General features: G+C 63.0%; 1 protein-coding gene across 4 annotated transcripts in view; it reads left to right on the forward strand.

The window, feature by feature from the left end:
- RASGEF1A (RasGEF domain family member 1A) overlaps nt 1–18,679 on the forward strand; it is an 81,905-nt gene extending 63,226 nt beyond the window's left edge. For 2 of the 4 annotated variants that reach the window (XM_076010261.1, XM_012778934.3), the window contains exons 2-13: nt 6,257–6,460; nt 9,081–9,203; nt 11,934–12,071; nt 12,770–12,991; nt 13,373–13,447; nt 13,791–13,922; nt 14,227–14,329; nt 14,406–14,485; nt 15,219–15,410; nt 16,292–16,415; nt 16,842–16,914; nt 17,094–18,679. In XM_076010261.1, the coding sequence (XP_075866376.1) occupies nt 6,263–6,460; nt 9,081–9,203; nt 11,934–12,071; nt 12,770–12,991; nt 13,373–13,447; nt 13,791–13,922; nt 14,227–14,329; nt 14,406–14,485; nt 15,219–15,410; nt 16,292–16,415; nt 16,842–16,914; nt 17,094–17,118 (1,485 nt within the window). In that variant the 5' untranslated portion in view covers nt 6,257–6,262 and the 3' untranslated portion in view covers nt 17,119–18,679. Of the gene's footprint in view, nt 1–6,256; nt 6,461–6,694; nt 8,178–9,080; nt 9,204–11,933; nt 12,072–12,769; nt 12,992–13,372; nt 13,448–13,790; nt 13,923–14,226; nt 14,330–14,405; nt 14,486–15,218; nt 15,411–16,291; nt 16,416–16,841; nt 16,915–17,093 lie in introns of those variants that run through there. The other 2 variants (XM_076010262.1, XM_012778936.2) reach the window with 2 other exon arrangements.
- Nucleotides 18,680–18,978: the final 299 nt, after the last annotated feature.

The raw sequence follows: 18,978 nt of genomic DNA on the forward strand, positions 1-18,978 counted from the left end.
ACTGGGGCTGCCTAAGATCTCTGCTCTTACGCTGTTAAAAGGGGAGAGTCTCTCAGTTCCTGGCTCCCCCCACCTGCCCAACTCCTCCTTTCCCCTGGGCCCTCTGTCCTGCCATGCTTTCTCCATGGTTTGGCGCAGTGTGTTCCTTAGAAGGTGTGGGGGGGTTATGTGTCTGTGTGCGCCTGCATGTGCACCTGTGTGTGCCTGTGTGCACCTGTGTGTGTGCCTGCATGTGCACCTGTGTATGCCTGTATGCACCTGTGTGCACCTGCATGTGCACCCATGTGTGCAACTGTGTGTGCGCCTGCATGTGCACCCATGTGTGCAACTGTGTGTGCGCCTGCATGTGCACCCATGTGTGCAATTGTGTGTGCGCCTGAATGTGCACCCGTGTGTGCCTGTGCACACCTGTGTGTGCCCCTGTATGTGCACCCGTGTGTGCGCCTGCATGTGCACCCATGTGTGCCTGTGTGCACCTGTGTGCACCTGCATGTGCACCCATGTGTGCAACTGTGTGTGTGCCTGCATGTGCACCCATGTGTGTCTGTGCACACCTGTGTGTGCCCCTGCATGTGCACCTGTGTGTGCATCTGCATATGCACCCATGTGTGCCTGTGTGTGCCTGCAGGTGCACCCATGTGTGTCTGCACACCTGTGTGCCCCTGCATGTGCACCTGTGTGTGCATCTGCATATGCACCCATGTGTGCCTGTGTGCGCCTGCAGGTGCACCCATGCGTGCAACTGTGTGTGTGCCTGTGTGTGCCCCTGCATGTGCACCTGTATGTGTGTGCATGTGCACCCATGTGTGCACCTGTGTGTGCACCTGCATGTGCACCCGTGTGTGCACTTGTGTATGTGCCTGCATGTGCACCCGTGTGTGTCTGTGTGCACCTGTGTGTGCCCCTGCACGTGCACCTGTGTGTGCATCTGCATATGCACCCATGTGTGCCTGTGTGCGCCTGCAGGTGCACCCATGCGTGCAACTGTGTGTGTGCCTGTATGTGCCCCTGCATGTGCACCTGTGTGTGTGCATGTGCACCCATGTGTGTACCTGTGTGTGCACCTGCATGTGCACCCGTGTGTGCACTTGTGTATGTGCCTGCATGTGCACCCGTGTGTGTCTGTGTGCACATGTGTGTGCGCCTGCATGTGCACCTGTGTGCACCTATGTGTGTACCTGCATGTGCACCTATGTGTGCCTGTGTGCGCCTGCATGTGCGCCTGCATATGTACCTGCGTGTGCCTGTGTGCGCCTGTGTGTGTGTCTGTGTGTGCCTGCATGTGCACCCATGTGTGCCTGTGTGCACCTGTGTGTGCGCCTGCATGTGCACCTGTGTGTGCCTGTGTGCACCTGTGTGTGCCTGTGTGCACCTGTGTGTGCACCTGCATGTGCACCTGCATGTGCACCTATGTGTGCACCTGTGTATGCACCTGCATGTGCACCCATGTGTGCCTGTGTGCACACACACCTGTGCATACATATGTGTGTGTATTGTGGGGGAGCTGTGAGCACTCAGAAGCTAACGTATTTGGTTGTGTCCCCTAAAAGGGGCCTCTCACCTGGATTGTACTAATCCAGAGCTCCAAAATTTACCTTCCAGAAAGGATCCCAGAGGTTGAGGGCCATGTTCCTGCTGCCAGCCTGGCAGACCCCCGGCGCAGCGTCTGTCTGTACTGACGCGCACTCGTACTGCCATGTGAGCACTTGTACTGCCTCCGTCTCCCCTGTGCACCCCACAGCCGCTGTCAAGTTCAGATGTCAGTGTCAGGTGTGACAGTGTGGCCGCTGCAGCTCACACACAGGGAGTAACAGCTGGGGGAGGCCTGGCCCCTGTGTGTCCGTGTTGGGCATCTGACCCATCACCCTCTGGGTACCGCGGAGCCATCAGCAAGTGGCTGTGCTAGATGTTGGAGGGGCACAGACTCAAACGGCTGCTCTTCTCCAAGCCCAGCTTCCCGGGGTCAGCTGAGGCGAAAGCGCGGTGGGAGCGCTTCGCCGGGACTGCAGCCCGGGCAGCGGGGCGTGAAGTGTGTTGAGACGCCGGGGTGTGTTCCCTCAGCTGGTCCCATGGACATCTCTGGGGAGGCTCTGTGAAGCTTCTGTGTCCCCAAATAGTCCATGTGGGGTGAGGAACGGGCTCTGCCTGCTGCCCCTGTGTCCCGTGGGTGGAAGTGTGCCTATAGGGTGTGCACACAGGGTTGTGCACCAGGCCCACGTGTCGTCTCAGAACCTGCATTCTGGAGCAGGAGGTGTGGTGTGCGCTGATGGCTCTGAGGCCCTAGATCAGAGGACATAGGTCAGAAGCCAAAGGTCAGAAGCAGTGGCAGCTGGTGCTGGGCCAGTCGGGTGCCACTGAAGCAAGGTACAGATGTGGCACGTGACCACATCTGGTGCTGCTCCAGGGATATAACCACATCAGCTTCTGCCTTCTCACATAACCCTCCCCACTGCTCTGCAGGGAGGTGGGACAAGAAACTCTATACCCAGTTTACAGCTGAGGAAACTGAGGCTCAGAGCAGCTCAGTGGCTGCCCCATGGACATGGAGACAGAGAACATGACTCCTTACTCCACTTCAGAGCCTGCCCAGGGCCTGCAGCCAAGAGAAAAGACTCAGTCGTGTGGGTGCAGACAGGGCACGAGACGCTGGGGGCTGCGTGGGTGCTTCCCTGCGTGAGTGGTACTGCGCAGGGCAGTACCACCTGTGCTGGACCATGAGGGGCAGCTGCTCTAGGGACAGCAGCAGGGGTACTAGGTGGAGCCCCTCAGGCTGAGCCTGGAGGGCAAGGACAGCCGCGGTTGGGCAGGGTGGTGCCTGGGGAGAGGGCAGTAGTGCAGAAAGCCCCTGTGCCTTGCTGCTTTGCCCACCTTCCCTTGGCCAGCCCACCAGGCTGGCACATGGCGCAGGGCCTCAGCCTCTGCCAGGCAGCCTCCCAGCACCTGTGGCCACCCACAGTGCTGCTGCAGCTATGCAGGGAGGGGTGTGGCCTTCTCACTGGCTGCTGCACCTTCAGGCCCCTCTGCCTGGTGGCCTGGACCTGCCCCCACTCCCAGCAGCCCTGTGTGGGAGACTGGAGGTGGTGAGACCCATCTTCTAGGAGACAATGAGTCACTATAACCCCCTCGCTCTGAGCACATTTTTTCTGAGTTGATTAGGTCTATAATTAGAAGGTGCCTGCCTTCCTTCTTGAACAGAGGAGGAGCTGCAAGGAGTCGAGAGGAGGCTGGCTGGGTGCCAGCCTGTCCCCTACTTCCCACAAAGGGGCTGCTGCTTCATCCAGGCCAGCCCAGCTGAACTTGGGGCAGAGACGAGGGTCCTCCAGATGCTGGGTGGGAAGCTGGCCCACCCAGCCTGCCTCTGCCTGGGCCAGGGGCTTCCTGAGCTCTGCACAGGGGCTGCCTGTGCCTCCTGCTCCCATTGCCCCTGGAAAACCTGGGGAAATGCCCGTGCTTGGCTGCCCCCTAGACCAGGTAAATCAGAGTCTGGGGGTAGCTGGGCAGTGTCTATGAGAAGTCCCTGGAAGACTGTGCCCACAGACGAGGGCACTGACCTGGTTTAGCTGCTGCCGCTCACCTAAGACTGAAACTCTCAGAGGGGCAGGTTTCCTGGGCCCCCAGCCACCTGCGCACTAATCACGTTGTGTGTCTCACTCAGATGCAGGTTTGACCTGGCAGGCCTGGCCTGGAACTCGAAACACTGCATTTTAATAATTGACTGGGGCTTGCTGCTGCTGCTGGCCCGGGGTCCAGAACTCAGCGTGCAGCTGAGCCACTGGGAGGGGTTGCGAGGCCCACTCCTGCCAGGGCTTCTGACTCAGAAAAGGTGCTGTTGCGTGTGCTCCTGGAACCACACTTGGCTTTAGAGCATCGGGCTTCTGTGCCTAGAACTCAGGGCACCTGTGTCCTGGGCACCCGTGTGGCCTGCAGGGGCGCTGACCAGCCAGGCCGGTGGGTGTGGTTCCTGGGGGTGGTAATGCCTCCGGTGCCTGGCACCTTACACAAGGGCTCGTTTTATCCTCCCAGCAACCCTCTGAAGTAGCACTCGCTGTGCCCATTTTACAGACGAGGATCCTGACAAAGCCCCGACAAGTGGCTGAGCCAGGCTCAGGCTCAGGTCAGCCTGCCTGCCTTGCCCGCTGGCTTGGCTTGAATCCGGTCGCTGCTGTGGTCTGGCCGTGACCTGGGGCAGCTGTCAGCCCTCTGCACCTTGTCCTCATCTACAGCCTGCGGAGAATAATGCCTGGGGGAGGGGGTTACTGTGGGGAGAAGAGGACACCATTCAACTCGAGCCCTTAACATGCTAGGTACTCTTGCCTTAGCTGTCATGCTGAGCTCCTGAGACTGGAGCCAGAGAGCCTGGGCTCAGCTCTGAGTGGCCCTTCCTCTAGAAGGGGCCCAGTAGTGGGCGGGGACACAGGTGTGCAGCCACAGGCCACAGTTCCTGCTCTTGCTGGGATGGAAGAGGAGGACCCAGTGCAAGAACAGAAGAGACCTCAGGGACCTCAAGAATGGGTGGAGGCAGCGGTGGTGATGCCAGGCAGCTGAAATGCTGTGGAAAGTCGAGGGCTGGAGAGACTGCCAGGAGCAAGGAGCTGGCCTGTGGCAGAGCTGGGATTCTGACCCGAGAGTGCACTTCGTCCCACCCGGGAGTAGCCACGCAGGGACCCTGCCTCTCCCACCTAGCACTCAGCATGGAGACCTCCTCAAAGTGCTTGGTGGCCAGGTGGGAGTGGACCCTGCCAGGGACTGAGGTTGGATGGGGAGGGGTTCTGGGGACTTCCCTAGGTCCTGCAGTGACTTGGTTTGTGGGCTGGGGCAGTGCCCCTGGGTGCATCTCGAGTGGCTCTTAGGGGAAGTAGGAGGGGGAGATCTTGGGGCATCCGTAACCCTTGGGCCAGAGTGGCTCTACGTGGCTCCTGTGGGCTCCGCCGATTCCCTCAGAGGGTTCTGAGGCCCTGCTGAACCCCTGTGTGCTGCAGGCCCCCCTACCAGACCCCTCCCCAGTCTCTACCCTCGAAAACCCCTCCCCAGGTTCCACCCACAGGGGGCTGTGGAGGAACTTTCCATTGCTTTCTGAATAATGCCCCATGGCAATGTGGCTTTGGGCTGTGCCTGGGAGCCAGTGCTGGAGCAGAGCACCCACTTGCCAGCAACAGCAGCAGGGCAGCCTGCGGTCTAGACTGTGCCCCACTGTGGCAGGAGGGCCTGGCTCCTCCATCTGACCCCAGCCGGCTGCACCTGTGCCTGTCTGCCTTCCGAGGGTGGGGAGGGAGTGACTGCCCAAGTGCCAGCCAAGGCCAGGACAGGCCACACTTGTGTCACGAGTGTCAGAGGTCCTGGCTGGCAAATGCCACATCGCCTTGTCCCCACTTGGTCCTTCCCAGGTGTGGCTGGCTGTCTGGGGCAGTGGGGAAACTGAGGCCCAAATGGTTCGGACTCCCCTGGACTTCACGAGAGCTCCCAGCTGCAGTGTGAGGCAGGGACCTCGGGCCCTGTCACAGTGGGCCATGCCATAGCAGACAGTCCAGGGTGAGCACCTAGCCTACCACGCTGCTGCCCACCTGCTCAGACATCTGCATCTCAGGGGCATTCGGATGCCACCAATCCCAAAGCAAGTTCCAGATCTTTCCCCAAGTCCTGCCCTCATGCCCTTCCTCATGCCAGTCAGTTGTGCAGCCTGGGACCATCCATCAGTGTGGGTCAGCCCTGCTCCCCTGACCACCTTACCTGACGGCCTCTTGCTGGGCTGTGGCAACACACTGACTGGTCCGTGTCTCAGAGAAGCAGCGCACCGTACCCCGCCCGCAGTGGTCATGGTGTGAGTGCCCAGGCCGCCCCTCTGCTCGGCCCTGCACACACACTGGGTCAGGACCTTGGCACCCACTGTCCCTAGGATATTCCTTTCTCATCCCTGGAGCTGCAGGGCAAACAATAGCAGTTCAAACCCCACCTCATCCTGGGCCACCCTGGCCACACACTGCCTGCTGCCTCTGTCTCTTTACTGGGTGGAACCCCAGCGTGCAGGGAGCAGGTGGGGTGCTCCCTGCACCCCACCTGCGGGGCCACCTCCACTAGCCCAGGGAGCAGGTGCTGAAGGGACACTGATCAGATGTGCAGCAGCTGGGGATCACTGTGGAGCCCGCCCTGGGGCTGAGGTGCCCCTCGCTGGCCCTGATGGGGCTCACCGTGCACCTGTGCCTGGGAGGGGCCCGTGGAGGCGCCTTGGATGCCTCACCGCCTCTTCCTTCTCTCTCAGGAAACCATGCCCCAGACGTCCGTCGTCTTCTCCAGCTGCCTCGGGCCCAGCTGTAGCGGACAGGCGCAGCCCGGCATGGGGGAGCGGGGAGGTGGGGCTGGCGGCGCCTCCGGAGAACTCATCTTCCAAGAGGGACGCCTCATCTCTGGGTCCCTGGAGGCCCTGATGGAGCACCTGGTCCCCAGGGTGGACTATTACCCTGACGTGAGTTCCCAAGGGCCCCTGGCGGTGTGGCTGATGGGCGGGACCCAGGCTCCCCAGGAGGCTGCTTCTGGGAGGAGAGGGAGCCCAGGTAGAGCCGCAGAGGTGGGCGGAGCCTGGGGGGTTGGGCGGTGGGGGCCCAGCCTCGCTTCCGGTGCCATCTTGCCTTGTGCTCTGCACATACCCCCCACCCAGCCTAGGCGCCTGAGGAACCTGCAGTGGCCTCCCGGCTGCTTCCCCAGGCCGCGGGTGGAGGGGCTCCAGGGGCCTGAGCTCTGGCTGGGGCTCTGGGGAGCAAGACAGTAGTTTCAAGAGTCCTGAGGAGGCAGGTCTGAGTCCTGGAGCCAACGGCTGGGCTGGGAAATTCGTTCTGTGCATAAAGTCAGGTGGTCCAGGATGAAAAGGGGACGGCTGCCACCCCTCCCCCCCATGCAGATCCGGGGACAGGGAGGAGCAGAGCTGGAGAGCAGGTGGTTCAACAACCCAGATCCTCCCTCTTCGCCTCAAGATGGCCTCACACATACATTCTCAAAACAGAAAGCGTTCCCTTGTCAAGTGGGACTTCCCCTTCTCTGACCGGTGACATCTCTTAGCAACACTGGCCTTGCAGCCTGCCTGCCCCCCTCTGTGAGCTGAGCATCCTTCCTCTGGGAGGCCTCCGCTGTGCTTCCTCTCTCCCTCCAGAGGGCAGTTGTGCTGCTGGCCCTGGGAGTCAGCTTGGCTTCCCCACCTGCGGGGCCACCTCCACTAGCCCAGGGTTGGGAGGGCTTGGCTTTGCACGGTCCCGTCCTCCATCCATCCGCCCGTCCACCCCGTAAACCCTGTCAGGCTGGGCGGGGGCTGCGCGCGCGAGCACACACGCCCACTGAGTGCCTGGGCGCCGCGCCAAGGGCTGGGCCCAAGGCCCGGGAAGGCGGCCTGGGGGAGGGGCTGGCCCTCCCAGCAGCCTGCCCCAGAGGAGTCCTGTGGAGTCCCAGAACAGTGCCTCGGGATCCTGACCTGCTTCCCAGGAGAGAACAGAGGGTGGCGGGGCAGGATTGTCCGGGTGGGCACTGGCTCTTCTGCTGAGCCCCTGGGTCCTCTCTTTCCCCCACCCCGCCCTTCCCTCATTGCCACCACCCTGCATGCATGGGCAAGCAGACACGTGCTGGCGCGCGCCCGTGCGCACACGCGCACACCAGTCAGTCTCCATGCTCCTCGGAGGTGCGCGGGCTTCCCCTTTGGGTGCCCCTGCCTTTGGCTGAGAGCTCGGTGGTGGGCCTTCCCTCCACATCTAAGCTGTTTGCTTAGAAGGGGGACCCTGAGAGTCCCACCTGCCGGCTGGGACCGCCGAGTGCCAGTGCTGCACAGCCTGGGGAGGTCACGGGGAGTCTGTGGGAGGTTAGAGCAGCCCTGATGCTGCAGGGTGGGCTGCGTGGGGCCCAAGGCCCCCGAGTCCTGCTCCAGGAGGCTGCGTTCCCACCGAGCGCGGCCGGCCTGCTTCCAGCTGGAGCAAGGAAAACCTGGTTCCTCCGGCTGGGAGTAGGGGCAGAGTCCTGGCCGCCCAGCGCACAGCAGCTATGTGCGGCAGAGTGAGGTCCGGACCTAACAGCGCCCCCACCCGCAAGTCCCCCCTGTTCACAGGCAGGGCAGTGTGAAGAGCCCGTAGGCAGACAGCCGTGACCCCCACGGCCTTTCAGTCCAGACTGTCAAGATCCCGGAGAGGGGGCACGTGGACATGGTACGGAGGGGCCCTGGTGTGGCCGGTGGGGTCAAGGCCTATAGCTGGTCAGAGACAGGAGCGGGGTCCCATTATGCCCTGCCCCCAATGGTCAGACCCACCATAGGTCAGCTCTGCCGACCGTGCCATGACCCGCGCCCCCGCCCCCGCCCCCCCACGCACACGGGCCGGCTCCGCCCACCGTCTCCCACCTGCGCGGGTCAGGCCCTGCCCACTTGCCACGCCCCCAGTCGGCCCGTCCCTGGCTGAGTCCCACCCGCTTGTCAGCTCTGCCCACTTGCCACACCCCTGCCAGTCAGCCCACCCAGGGGTAAGCACCGCCTGCGTGCCACGCTCCCACTCGCGTCCGCCCACTGGGCACGCGCCCAGCTAGGCCCCGCCCACTTGTTAGCCCCGCCCGCCATCCACGCTCCCGCCGGGCAGGCCCCGCCCCCGCTGAGGAGCGGGCCCTGTGGGGTTTGGAGCGGCCACAGGCCTCGAGCCGGGCCTAGGGGGTGCCGCGGTCCCCCGCGCACCCTGGCTGCGGCGCCCTCGTGGGGCTTGGGGGCGGAGCACGGCTGGGGGCGGAGCACGGCTTGGGGGCGGAGCACGGCTTGGGGGCGGAGCACGGCTGGGGGCGGAGCACGGCTGGGGGCGGAGCACGGCTTGGGGGCGGAGCACGGCTGGGGGCGGAGCACGGCTGGGGGCGGAGCACGGCTGGGGGGCGGAGCACGGCTGGGGGACGGAGCACGGCTGGGGGCGGAGCACGGCTTAGGGGCGGAGCACGGCTTGGGGGCGGAGCACGGCTTGGCTGCAGCGCGGGAAGGTGCGGGTGTGGCCCGGGCGGGCTCGGGGCCGGGCAGGCGACGCCTCCAGCCCCCGCGCCGCCCCGCCCGCCTCACTGGCTGTCCCGGCCGTTTTCAGAGGACGTACATCTTCACGTTTCTCCTGAGCTCCCGAGTCTTCGTGCCCCCGCGCGACCTGCTGGCCCGTGTGGGGCAGATCTACCTGGAGCAACGGCAGCAGCTGGAGGATGAGCCTGAAAAGGTGAGGCGGCGGGGGGCCGGGGGACTGGGCCGCTGCTCGCGTGGAGTGTTCGAGGCCGGGCTCTGGCTGCTGCCCCGCCCGCCGAACCCCTTGTGGCCGGTGGCTGGGGGCCGGCCTGTGGGGGGCGGCGGGGTGGGGCTGGCCTGGGGGGCAGTGGGGGGGGCCGGCCTGGGGGACGGGACGGGGGGCCGGCCTAGGGTGGGGGAGGGCGGTCGGCGGGGGTGGGGGTGGCCTAGGGGGGGTGGCCAGGGGGGCGGGGCTGGCCTGGGGGGAGGCAGAGGGGCAGGGGGTGGCGGGGTGGGGGGGAGGGTGGGTGGGGGGACGGGGCTGGCCTGGGGGGAGGCAGACGGGGGGGCGGGTATCAGGGCTGGCCTGGGGGAAGGCAGAGGGACGGTGGGCGGAGCTGGCCTGGGGGGAGGCAGAGGGGGGGCGGGGCTGGCCTAGGGGGAGGCAGAAGGGGGGGTGGCGGGGGTCAGGGCTGGCCTGGGGGAAGGCAGAGGGACGGTGGGCGGAGCTGGCCTGGGGGGAGGCAGACGGGGGGGGGGCGCGCGGGTATCATGGCTGGCCTGGGGGAAGGCAGAGGGACAGTGGGCGGAGCTGGCCTGGCCTGGGGGGAGGCAGAGGGGGGGTGGCGGGGGTCAGGGCTGGCCTGGGGGAAGGCAGAGGGACGGTGGGCGGAGCTGGCCTGGGGGGAGGCAGAGGGGGGGCGGGGCTGGCCTGGGGGGAGGCAGAGGGGGGGGCGGGGCTGGCCTGGGGGGAGGCAGAGGGGGGGTGTCGGGGGTCAGGGCTGGCCTGGGGGAAGGCAGAGGGACGGTGGGCGGAGCTGGCCTGGGGGGAGGCAGAGGGGGGCGGGGCTGGCCTGGGGGGAGGCAGAGGGGGGGTGGCGGGGGTCAGGGCTGGCCTGGGGGAAGGCAGGAAGGCAGAGGGACGGTGGGCGGAGCTTGCCTGGGGGGAGGCAGAGGGGGGGTGTCGGGGGTCAGGGCTGGCCTGGGGGAAGGCAGAGGGACGGTGGGCGGAGCTGGCCTGGGGGGAGGCAGGGGGGGCGGGGCTGGCCTGGGGGGAGGCAGGGGGGGGTGGCGGGGGGTCAGGGCTGGCCTGGGGGAAGGCAGAGGGACGGTGGGCGGAGCTGGCCTGGGGGAGGCAGAGGGGGGGCGGGGCTGGCCTGGGGGGAGGCAGAGGAGGGGTGGCGGGGGTCAGGGCTGGCCTGGGGGAGGCAGAGGGACGGTGGGCGGGGCTGGCCTGGGGGGAGGCAGGGGGCGGGGGGGGGGAGGCAGCGGGGGGGGGGAGGCAGAGGGGCGGCGGGGGGGGGAGGCAGAGGGGCGGGGGGGGAGGCAGAGGGGCGGGGGGGGGAGGCAGAGGGGCGGGGGGGGGGAGGCAGAGGGGCAGGGGGGGCCGCGGGGTGGCCCTGGGGGGGCTGAGGGAGTGGCCCTGGGGGGAGGCAGGGGGGGAGCAGCCAGGCGTGGCAGGAGAGGGTCCAGGGTCCAGGCAGGGGCGGAGTGGGGGCCGCTGGGCGGCCGGGCCGGGCTTCGCAGAGCAGGGCCCACCGTGTTTGGGGGTGACTGCCCGCGCGGCGCTCTGCGCCCGGCCTGCTGCCGCGGGAGGGTCGCAGGGGAGGCCACGAGTGCCCGGCCCCGCCGCATGCTCGATGTTGGCACAGGCGGTGTGGCCAGAGGGGCGGCCGCAGGTTGCGTGGGCAGGGGCCCAGTCAGGCTGGGGCCGCAGCCTGGGGGTCAGAAAGGGCTCCTGAGGAGCAGGAGGAGAAAAGCCAGAGCGGGCGACTTGGGGTGCGATTCTAGGCTGCGGGTCCGGAGGAGCCAGAGAGGAAGAAGCCCTGGGTGAGCCCGGCCCTGCGCGTGCTCCGCGGCCTGACGCGGGAGTGCGAGTCTGGTTCCTGCGGGGCGTCGGGCGGGGCGGTGTGGGATGTGGGTTGGGTCTCGGGTGGGCGCGTGGGGTCTGACTGGAACCAGGCAGGGCCGAGGCGGTGCGGCCGGGGCGCAGGAGCGTAGGGTAGGGTGTCGGGGCAGGGTGGTGCGGGAGCGGGGTCGCGGGGTAGTCGGGCGTAGGCCGTGGGCGAACCGGGTGGGCTGGCTGGTGCAGGAGGGGTCGTGGCCCCTGGGGGCGTCCGGAATGGATCAGTGGGACGGCAGCAGCCGAGCGCTTGGCAGCTCTGCTCTCCCCTGCCCTCCCCGGGCAGAGGCTGCGCGGCCGTCTTCGGAGCGCTCGGGGCTGGCGTGGCCAAGAGGGCCACGCATGGACGCGGTCGTGTCCTGCGCCTGGCCTGTGCGGACCGCGCTAGGACCGGGTGCCCGGGCCGTCTTTCCTAACACGAGATCGCACACTCCCTCCCCCTAGCACTTGCCAACCTTCATTTAACCGAGGGGGGAGGATGAGAGTTTCATCTAACCTCATTTTGCTTGATTTTGATTGTGCTTTTCCTCCGGGTAACTAGAGCTACTACTAATTATAGCAAATTGAAGTAGTTTTTTATATTATGCAGTGATGGGGTAGGATTTTTGAGAATGAGTTTATTTCAGTGAGAAAGAAAGTTGAATTAAGGGGAATGAAACAAACAGGAGTCTAGGTGGCTCAGGTGTGGCAAAGTTGCAGGTGCACACAGGTGGGGGATGTGCCCAGCACAGGCCCTGGGGTGCGGGCAGCTTGCACCTCTTGCCATCTTGCCGCCTGCCCACTCTGGCCCATGGGGCCTCACTCTGTCCCATGCTGCCCCAGGCCAAGCTGAAGTCCTTCTCAGCCAAGATCGTGCAGCTTCTGCAGGAGTGGACGGAGGCTTTCCCGTATGACTTCCAGGACGAGAAGGCCATGGCCGAGCTGAAGGCCATCACACACCGCGTCACCCAGTGTGACGAGGTCAGTGCTCCTTCAGCTCCGGCCAGGCTCTCTGGATATGTGGATGGGTGGGGGCATCTGCCTTCAGGAGGGTGGTGTCTTCAGGGACAGCTCTATATATGGTCCCCTTCCTTGTCACTCCCCCAAGAGGGTTGCTGGGTGGCTTTATTCAATCTCTCTCAACCCTAGATGACAGCTCAGTTGGTCAGCGACTGGCCAGACTCACCCGTGACACTGTATGCAAGAACCCTGGAGTGGGGTATATCAAGGGTTTGCCTTTTCTGGCTCCGATCTCAACCTTGGCCTTTGGTGTATAGATGGGGGACCTGAGAAGCCTGGCCCAAAATTCCATGTACTCAGTAGCTCCTGTCTACGCAGAGGGCTTAAGAGGCCCAGAGAGGGCTTTAGGAGGGGCCAGGGACTCCAGGCTGCCGCTGCTCTTGGCCAGGGATGAAGTTCTTCCCGATGCCTTGCTCCATTCTGGGGCCCCTCTTCCCGTGGGAAGGCAGTGAGAAGCAGCCTCCCCAGCGGCCCTCAGAGGAGCCGGTGCTGTACTCTGCTCTATCATCCAAGGTCCAAAGGCTCATGGCAGGTTTGGCTAGGGGGTGTGGGCTCCTGTTGGTCAGGCATGTCTCTGGAGGTGAGATGGGTTTCCCCAGAGTGGTGGTGGCTTTGCCACCGGGCCACACCAGCACCCTCATTACCCCCAACTCCCGCAGGAGAATGGCACGGTGAAGAAGGCCATTGCCCAGATGACACAGAGCCTGTTGCTGTCCCTGGCCGCCCGGAGCCAGTTCCAGGAACTGCGAGAGAAGCTTCGGCCACCAGCTGTGGACAAAGGGTCCGTCCTCAAGACCAAGCCACCAGCCGCCCAGAAGGACATTCTGGGTGTGTGCTGCGACCCCCTGGTGCTGGCCCAGCAGCTGACTCACATTGAGCTGGTCAGTGCTGCCACATGCAGGGAGGGGGCTATCTATTGCTGCTGTGTAGGGCCACCAGGCCGTGGTGTTTCTTGTCACAATGCTGTAGGGCCCATAGTCAGATTGGGTCATGGGTGGGGAAGCCAGCTCCCCAGCCTCAGACGGCGTGTCCATCTGAGCAGCAGGTGCCCCTGTGCCTGGTACTCGGGGCTGTGGGAGCATGGCAGCCCTGTGTGAAAGGGAGAGACGAGGGCAGTGCTGCCTTGCAGTGGGGACCGTGGTGGCCCCAAGATGGAGGACTGGCCTGGGAGGAGGCCAAGGGCCTGTGCCCTGAGCTGGCCCCCTGTTCCCAACACACCCTGTGCAGCTCTGACCCTCCCCCTGCTGTCTCCGCACCCCCAGGACAGGGTCAGCAGCATCCATCCTGAGGACCTGATGCAGATCATCAGCCATGTGGACTCCTTAGACAACCACAGGGTGAGTGGCAGAGGCCGGTGGCATGCTCTGGGTCCCCAGCCAGCGCCACATGCCTGGCCGGCCTGGTGCCTGCGGCCCATGCAGGGTGGGTGTGGGCCTCACCTAGCACGTTCTGGAGAGCATGGGGCCACGAGACCTGGCAGGTGTGGCCCTGGCCCTGAGGGCACTTGCTTCAGAGGTCTTGCATGAGCGTGCACATGATGCAGCAGGGAGCTGCAGGCTCGGCCCGGGGGCCAGCCTGGCGCTGCACTGGGCAGCGAGGAGTGGTCTGGGCTGCCGTGAAGCAGGCTGAGCTGCGGCCTGGGGGGCCAGGCTAGCCATGGGGACTTCATTGTCCAACCAGGGTCCTCCAGGCTTCCTGAGACCTGCTGTGTCCTCACAGTGCCGAGGGGACCTGACCAAGACCTATAGCCTGGAGGCCTACGACAACTGGTTCAACTGCCTGAGCATGCTGGTGGCCACAGAGGTGTGCCGGGTAAGCATGCCCCTCAGCAAACACAGATTGCCGAGTTTCCATGCCCTGTGAGGCCCTCACTCCCACCCCACCTGAAGTTGGGTGATGGAACTTTAAAAGTAAATGCACGAAGTCTTCCTTGCATGTCTGGGGCCTTGGCGGTGCCTCCTTCAGTGCTGACAGACACCCAGTCCTGTGCTTCCTCTGTGTCCAGCACCGCCGGCCGTAGGGCCTTGCTGGGCAGGCAGCTCTCCTCACGGCTGGGAAAGCTGAGCAGGGTCGGTGCCCCGGTGGCGCCATGCTGAGGCCACCCTGCGCCTTTCAGGTGGTGAAGAAGAAGCACCGGACCCGCATGTTGGAGTTCTTCATCGACGTGGCCCGGGAGTGCTTCAACATGGGGAATTTCAACTCCATGATGGCCATCATCTGTGAGTGCCCAGGTCCCCAGTGTGGGGGGCCTCAGCCTGCCTCCATGGCCCTGACCCTACCTGCTGTCCCTTGTAGCTGGCATGAACCTCAGTCCCGTGGCACGGCTGAAGAAAACCTGGTCCAAAGTCAAGACGGCCAAGTTCGACGTCTTGGAGGTAGGCAGGAGCCCCGCACAGCCTTGCCCTGCCACCTGGAGGGGTGCTGACAGTGGGTGGAGACTTGCCAGCGCTGCGCCGGCGGCTCCCGCCAGCCTGGCGCTGCTGTCTTCAAGCTTGTGGTCCTCAAGCTCTGCCTGGCTAGGCCGTTGCTGCTTCTGGTGGACCGAGCGTTGCCCAGGGCAAGTTCCGGAGAGCAGTTAACAAAGAGCTTGGCGAAAGCGGGGTCCTGAGTCGTGAGGTGGGCTGCGCGAGTAAGTGGAGCCTGGCTGGCCTTTCCTGGGTCACCTTCTCTTGGGCCTGGATGTCTGGGTGGCCCAGAGGCTGGCAGACAAGTTCTTCTGCAGCCTTACCTGATGCATTCGATCCCAGAATCCATTTTTCGCAAAACACTTGTATGTCATGGGGCTGCTCAGGTTTCGGAGGTGTTGATACGCATGCAAAGAGGAGCAAAGGAAAGTTTTGAAGGCAGGAAGGAGAGGGTAGGCGCAGCAGGTAGGGCTGTGACACTTTTGTCCAGCTTTCCAGAGACACTGGGACTGAAACCTGGAAGCCCCTGGCTGTGGGGCTCAACCAGGTCCCCTTGGGCGTTCCCTCCCGTGCGCGCATTCTGGGGCCGCCCACGCTGGAGACCTTTCTCCGTCCACTGGCTCTGGCCCTGCAGAGGGGTGTCCTGAGCAGGCATGAGGGGCGCTGGCCTGGGACATTCACCAGAGCCTCCCTGTGCCCACAGCACCACATGGACCCTTCCAGCAACTTCTGCAACTACCGCACGGCCCTGCAGGGCGCCACGCAGAGGTCCCAGATGGCCAACAGCAGCCGAGAGAAGATCGTCATCCCTGTGTTCAACCTCTTCGTTAAGGACATCTACTTCCTGCACAAAATCCACACCAACCACCTGCCCAATGGGCACATTAACTTCAAGGTGAGCTCAGCCTCCCAGCGCCCCAGCACCACGCGGGGCAGGCAGACACTGGCCATGCACTGTGGCTGCAAGGCTGTGGCCTTGGGGCAGGGTCTGTGGGTCTCCCGAGCCCTGCCTAAGGTCAGAAGGGCCTTCAGGTCTGAAAGTGGCAGGGGAGGGGTCGGGTGCTGCTTGACTGTGATGTGTGAGGTGCCCCTTGCCCTTCTGGGTGGACAACCTGGTTACAGAGCTGGGAGTCAACAGGGAACCGCACTTACTCAGGACTGTGGCTACAGCCTGACCTCAGCAGGGAGACAGAGGAGGGGCTGTCCCTGGGGGTTGGGAGCCAGGAGGACCTTGGGCAGAGGGGAGGCAGGGGCAGAGAATTCCAGACGAAAGCCAAGAACCTGCCTGGTGGGGCTCAGGGCACCTGGCCAAGGACGGGAGGGCACGACAGGAGTGCCTGGGCAGGTGATGGGCATGGCTGTTAGATGCCCACTTCACACAGGTGAGGGTGGGAGCTATGGATCCTACATAGGCTCTGGAGAGGGAGATCCTGACATGCTGTGGTTGGTGCTGATGGGCTGGGTGTGGCCAGGGTACCTGCCTCAGGCCGGGGTCACAGATTGGGTCCTCTTCAGTCCCTGTATAGGGAGGCGTAGACGTGCTGCCAGCCCGATGGCCCAGGCAGGACACAGTGGCCTTGGAGGACACCTACTGGCTCTAACACCATACCATGTGCCACTGCTGGCATGGGTTCAGCCATGCAGGGCCACTGTCCTATCTTGCTGGGACCAGCAAAGTGAGCAGCAGACTGAGGCGAAAACTCATGTACCCTGCACTGACCAAAGGTTTGGAGGTTAAGGAAACAGATGAACATTAGTTGGTCTTTTCCCTTTCAGAAATTTTGGGAGATCTCCAGACAGATCCATGAGTTCATGACATGGACACAGGTAGAGTGTCCCTTCGAGAAGGACAAGAAGATTCAGAATTACCTGCTCACGGCGCCCATCTACAGTGAGGAAGGTGAGGGATGCTTCTGTGGCAGCATGGCCCTCCCACCTGGATGTGCCACCCTGACTCCTGTCCAGGCCCACACCTGTTGGGGGTTGCCCGGGAGGTGGCCTGGTGGCTACTCCGTACCACATGGGCGAGCTCAGCCCACAGGGGCAAGTGAGTGTGATGGTGGGCTGTGAGCAGGGAACAGGACAGAAGATCAGGCTCCAAGGCCACTCAGAAGGGCCAGAAAGGGTCAGGCAGGCGCTGCAGGGTGAGGAGCCTTCCCATGGTCCCTGACAGGCAGCCCGGGAGCCCCACGCAGTAGAGAACTGTACAGCCCAGCCAGAGGTCGCTATCATATCCTGGGCCCAGCTGCTGCCCTGGGAGGGAAAACCGGGTATTCACAGATGCCACATGGGGGTGTGGGTTCTGAGCGCCTCCCCCATCTCTCAGCTCTCTTCATCGCCTCCTTTGAAAGTGAAGGTCCCGAGAACCACATGGAAAAGGACAGCTGGAAGACCCTCAGGTAGGAGCGCTCCAGGAACACCCAGGTCTGCAGGGAAGGGAGAGAACTGCGGGTGGGCCTCAGTGCAGGGCTGCTGGCCCCCGGCCCTGGTAGGCAGGAGGCCGAGGCCCTGGTTTGGGTCCAGGCCCTGCCCCTGCCTGCTTGGGGGCCTGAGCGCTGCCTGTCCTGTCCTCCTTCAGGACCACCCTCCTTAATAGAGCCTGAGGCGCGACACGGCTGCGGAGCGGATGGAGCACGCGTGCACACCAGGTGTGAACCTTGATTGACACGGCTGAGCTGAGGTGGCCTCACTGGTTGGGGTCTGTTTTGTATATAACTTTTATGAGAAAAAAGTGGTAATTATTTCATGCATCAACCTTTGGCACTTACAAAGTTTTTTGTTTGTTTTAAATAGCAGGGCAGGCCCTGCTTGGGGAGGGTGGGGAGAGCATCATTGGAGATGGCATCCACGACAGCGTCTTACTCTGACGAAATGGAGATTTTTATTTTCTACTTTTGACTATTAACATCTTACAAAAACAATTTTTAAAAACCCAACCAAAACCAACTCGAGCCCTGCCTGCTCGGACGCCTCTGCAGCCAGTGTCTCTGACGGGTTAGTGCCTTAGAGGGTACTGGGGCTGTCTTCCTGCTCCGTGCAGGCGCCGCCCTCCCGAGCCCCGGCCTGGAGGCTCCTGCGGGGCAGTGGCCCGGAGGTCTCATCTGCACACTTCTGGAAGCCCTTTGAGTATGGGCTTTCCAAAGTTTACATTTTCATTTTCCTTTGTCAGGGATTTGTGGGGTCAGGGAGGGGCAAGGGCACCTGGCAGTATATTTTCTGTGAGCAAGTGTCTGGCAGGTCATTCTTTAGTTACATTTAGAAAAGAAGAAATCTAAAATGTAAGGGAGGGAGTTGTGGAGTCATCAGTTTGAAAGTCAATGAGCTTTGATGAAGAGAATGCACAGCAAGCTGTGGGACAGTGACATGTAGAGCTGCTCTTGAAGCCCATGCACAGAGGGAGGGAAGCAGCTTGAGAGGTGGTGTGCTAGTGGACTGCCCCTCCCCAGATTGGAATCTGAGACACAGAATCCGCCACGCCAGAACTCTGGAGCCCGTGCAGACAGAACTGCCCCACACTGGGAGGTTTTTCTCTGCGCCCAGCCTCGAGGAGCGCACCCCTTTTCCATGCCGACCTCCTGGCGTTTGCCCTGGGCCTTACTGACCGTGGGGCGGGACGGCTCTCCCTCAGAAAGCCAGAGGCAGGCTGTCTCCCTGTGGGAGCTCAGTACCCTTGTCTGTCTCCGCATGCCAGGTCCCGCCTCCCAGAGCTGCAGGGAGAGCCTGGAGACGGGCAGGCTGCCCTGGGGAGGAGTTGGCCTTGGGCAAGAGCAAGAATAGTTACACTGTATTGTCACAGTGTGTTTGCACTTTCCCACATCCTACCTAGTACAGATTGTGTATGGATAGTACATATTGCTTTGTTTGTCTTTGAGACAAAGGCTTAAAACTTGAGAATATATATTTGGAATATAGTGTTAGAACGTTTTCTGTACATGTGTTAAAGGGCCTTCACACCCACGTGCACTTCACAGGTGGTAAGTTCTAGTACCTACTTGAAACAGTGTCTACGTCTGCTACTTTATTTTCCTAATTTGATACATACCCTAAATTTGATGTTTTGGTATTTTGAGATGAACTCCGATTATAAAGCTGTACCATAATGCAGGATGTCAGCTTTGGTGTGACTGGACATACTTGCATCAATAAAAGAACACATCGCTCCCCTGCCTTGCCTGCTGTGTGTGTGCAGAAATGCGGGCCCATGCGGGACGTGGGAGGAGGCTGCCAGGCCTGGCACAGCCTTCCAAGGAGGGGCTGGGCAAGGGGCTGTCATCTATAGCGGGCAACACATTCTGACAAAGGGCTTTCCAGTGACTTAATGCAAGACTAGAAACAGCTATACCCAAGGGGTGTTCTAGTCCTGCATTCCTCAATGTGAGCCCCAAAAGATATCACTGGTGTATACTACACGGTCACATGAGTCTGGAAGCCCTAGTTAGACCAGGTTGTGAGGGCCCCCGCAG

The sequence above is a fragment of the Microcebus murinus genome, chromosome 14 (genome assembly GCF_040939455.1).
Source record: "Microcebus murinus isolate Inina chromosome 14, M.murinus_Inina_mat1.0, whole genome shotgun sequence".
NCBI classification, from domain to species: Eukaryota; Metazoa; Chordata; class Mammalia; order Primates; family Cheirogaleidae; genus Microcebus; species Microcebus murinus.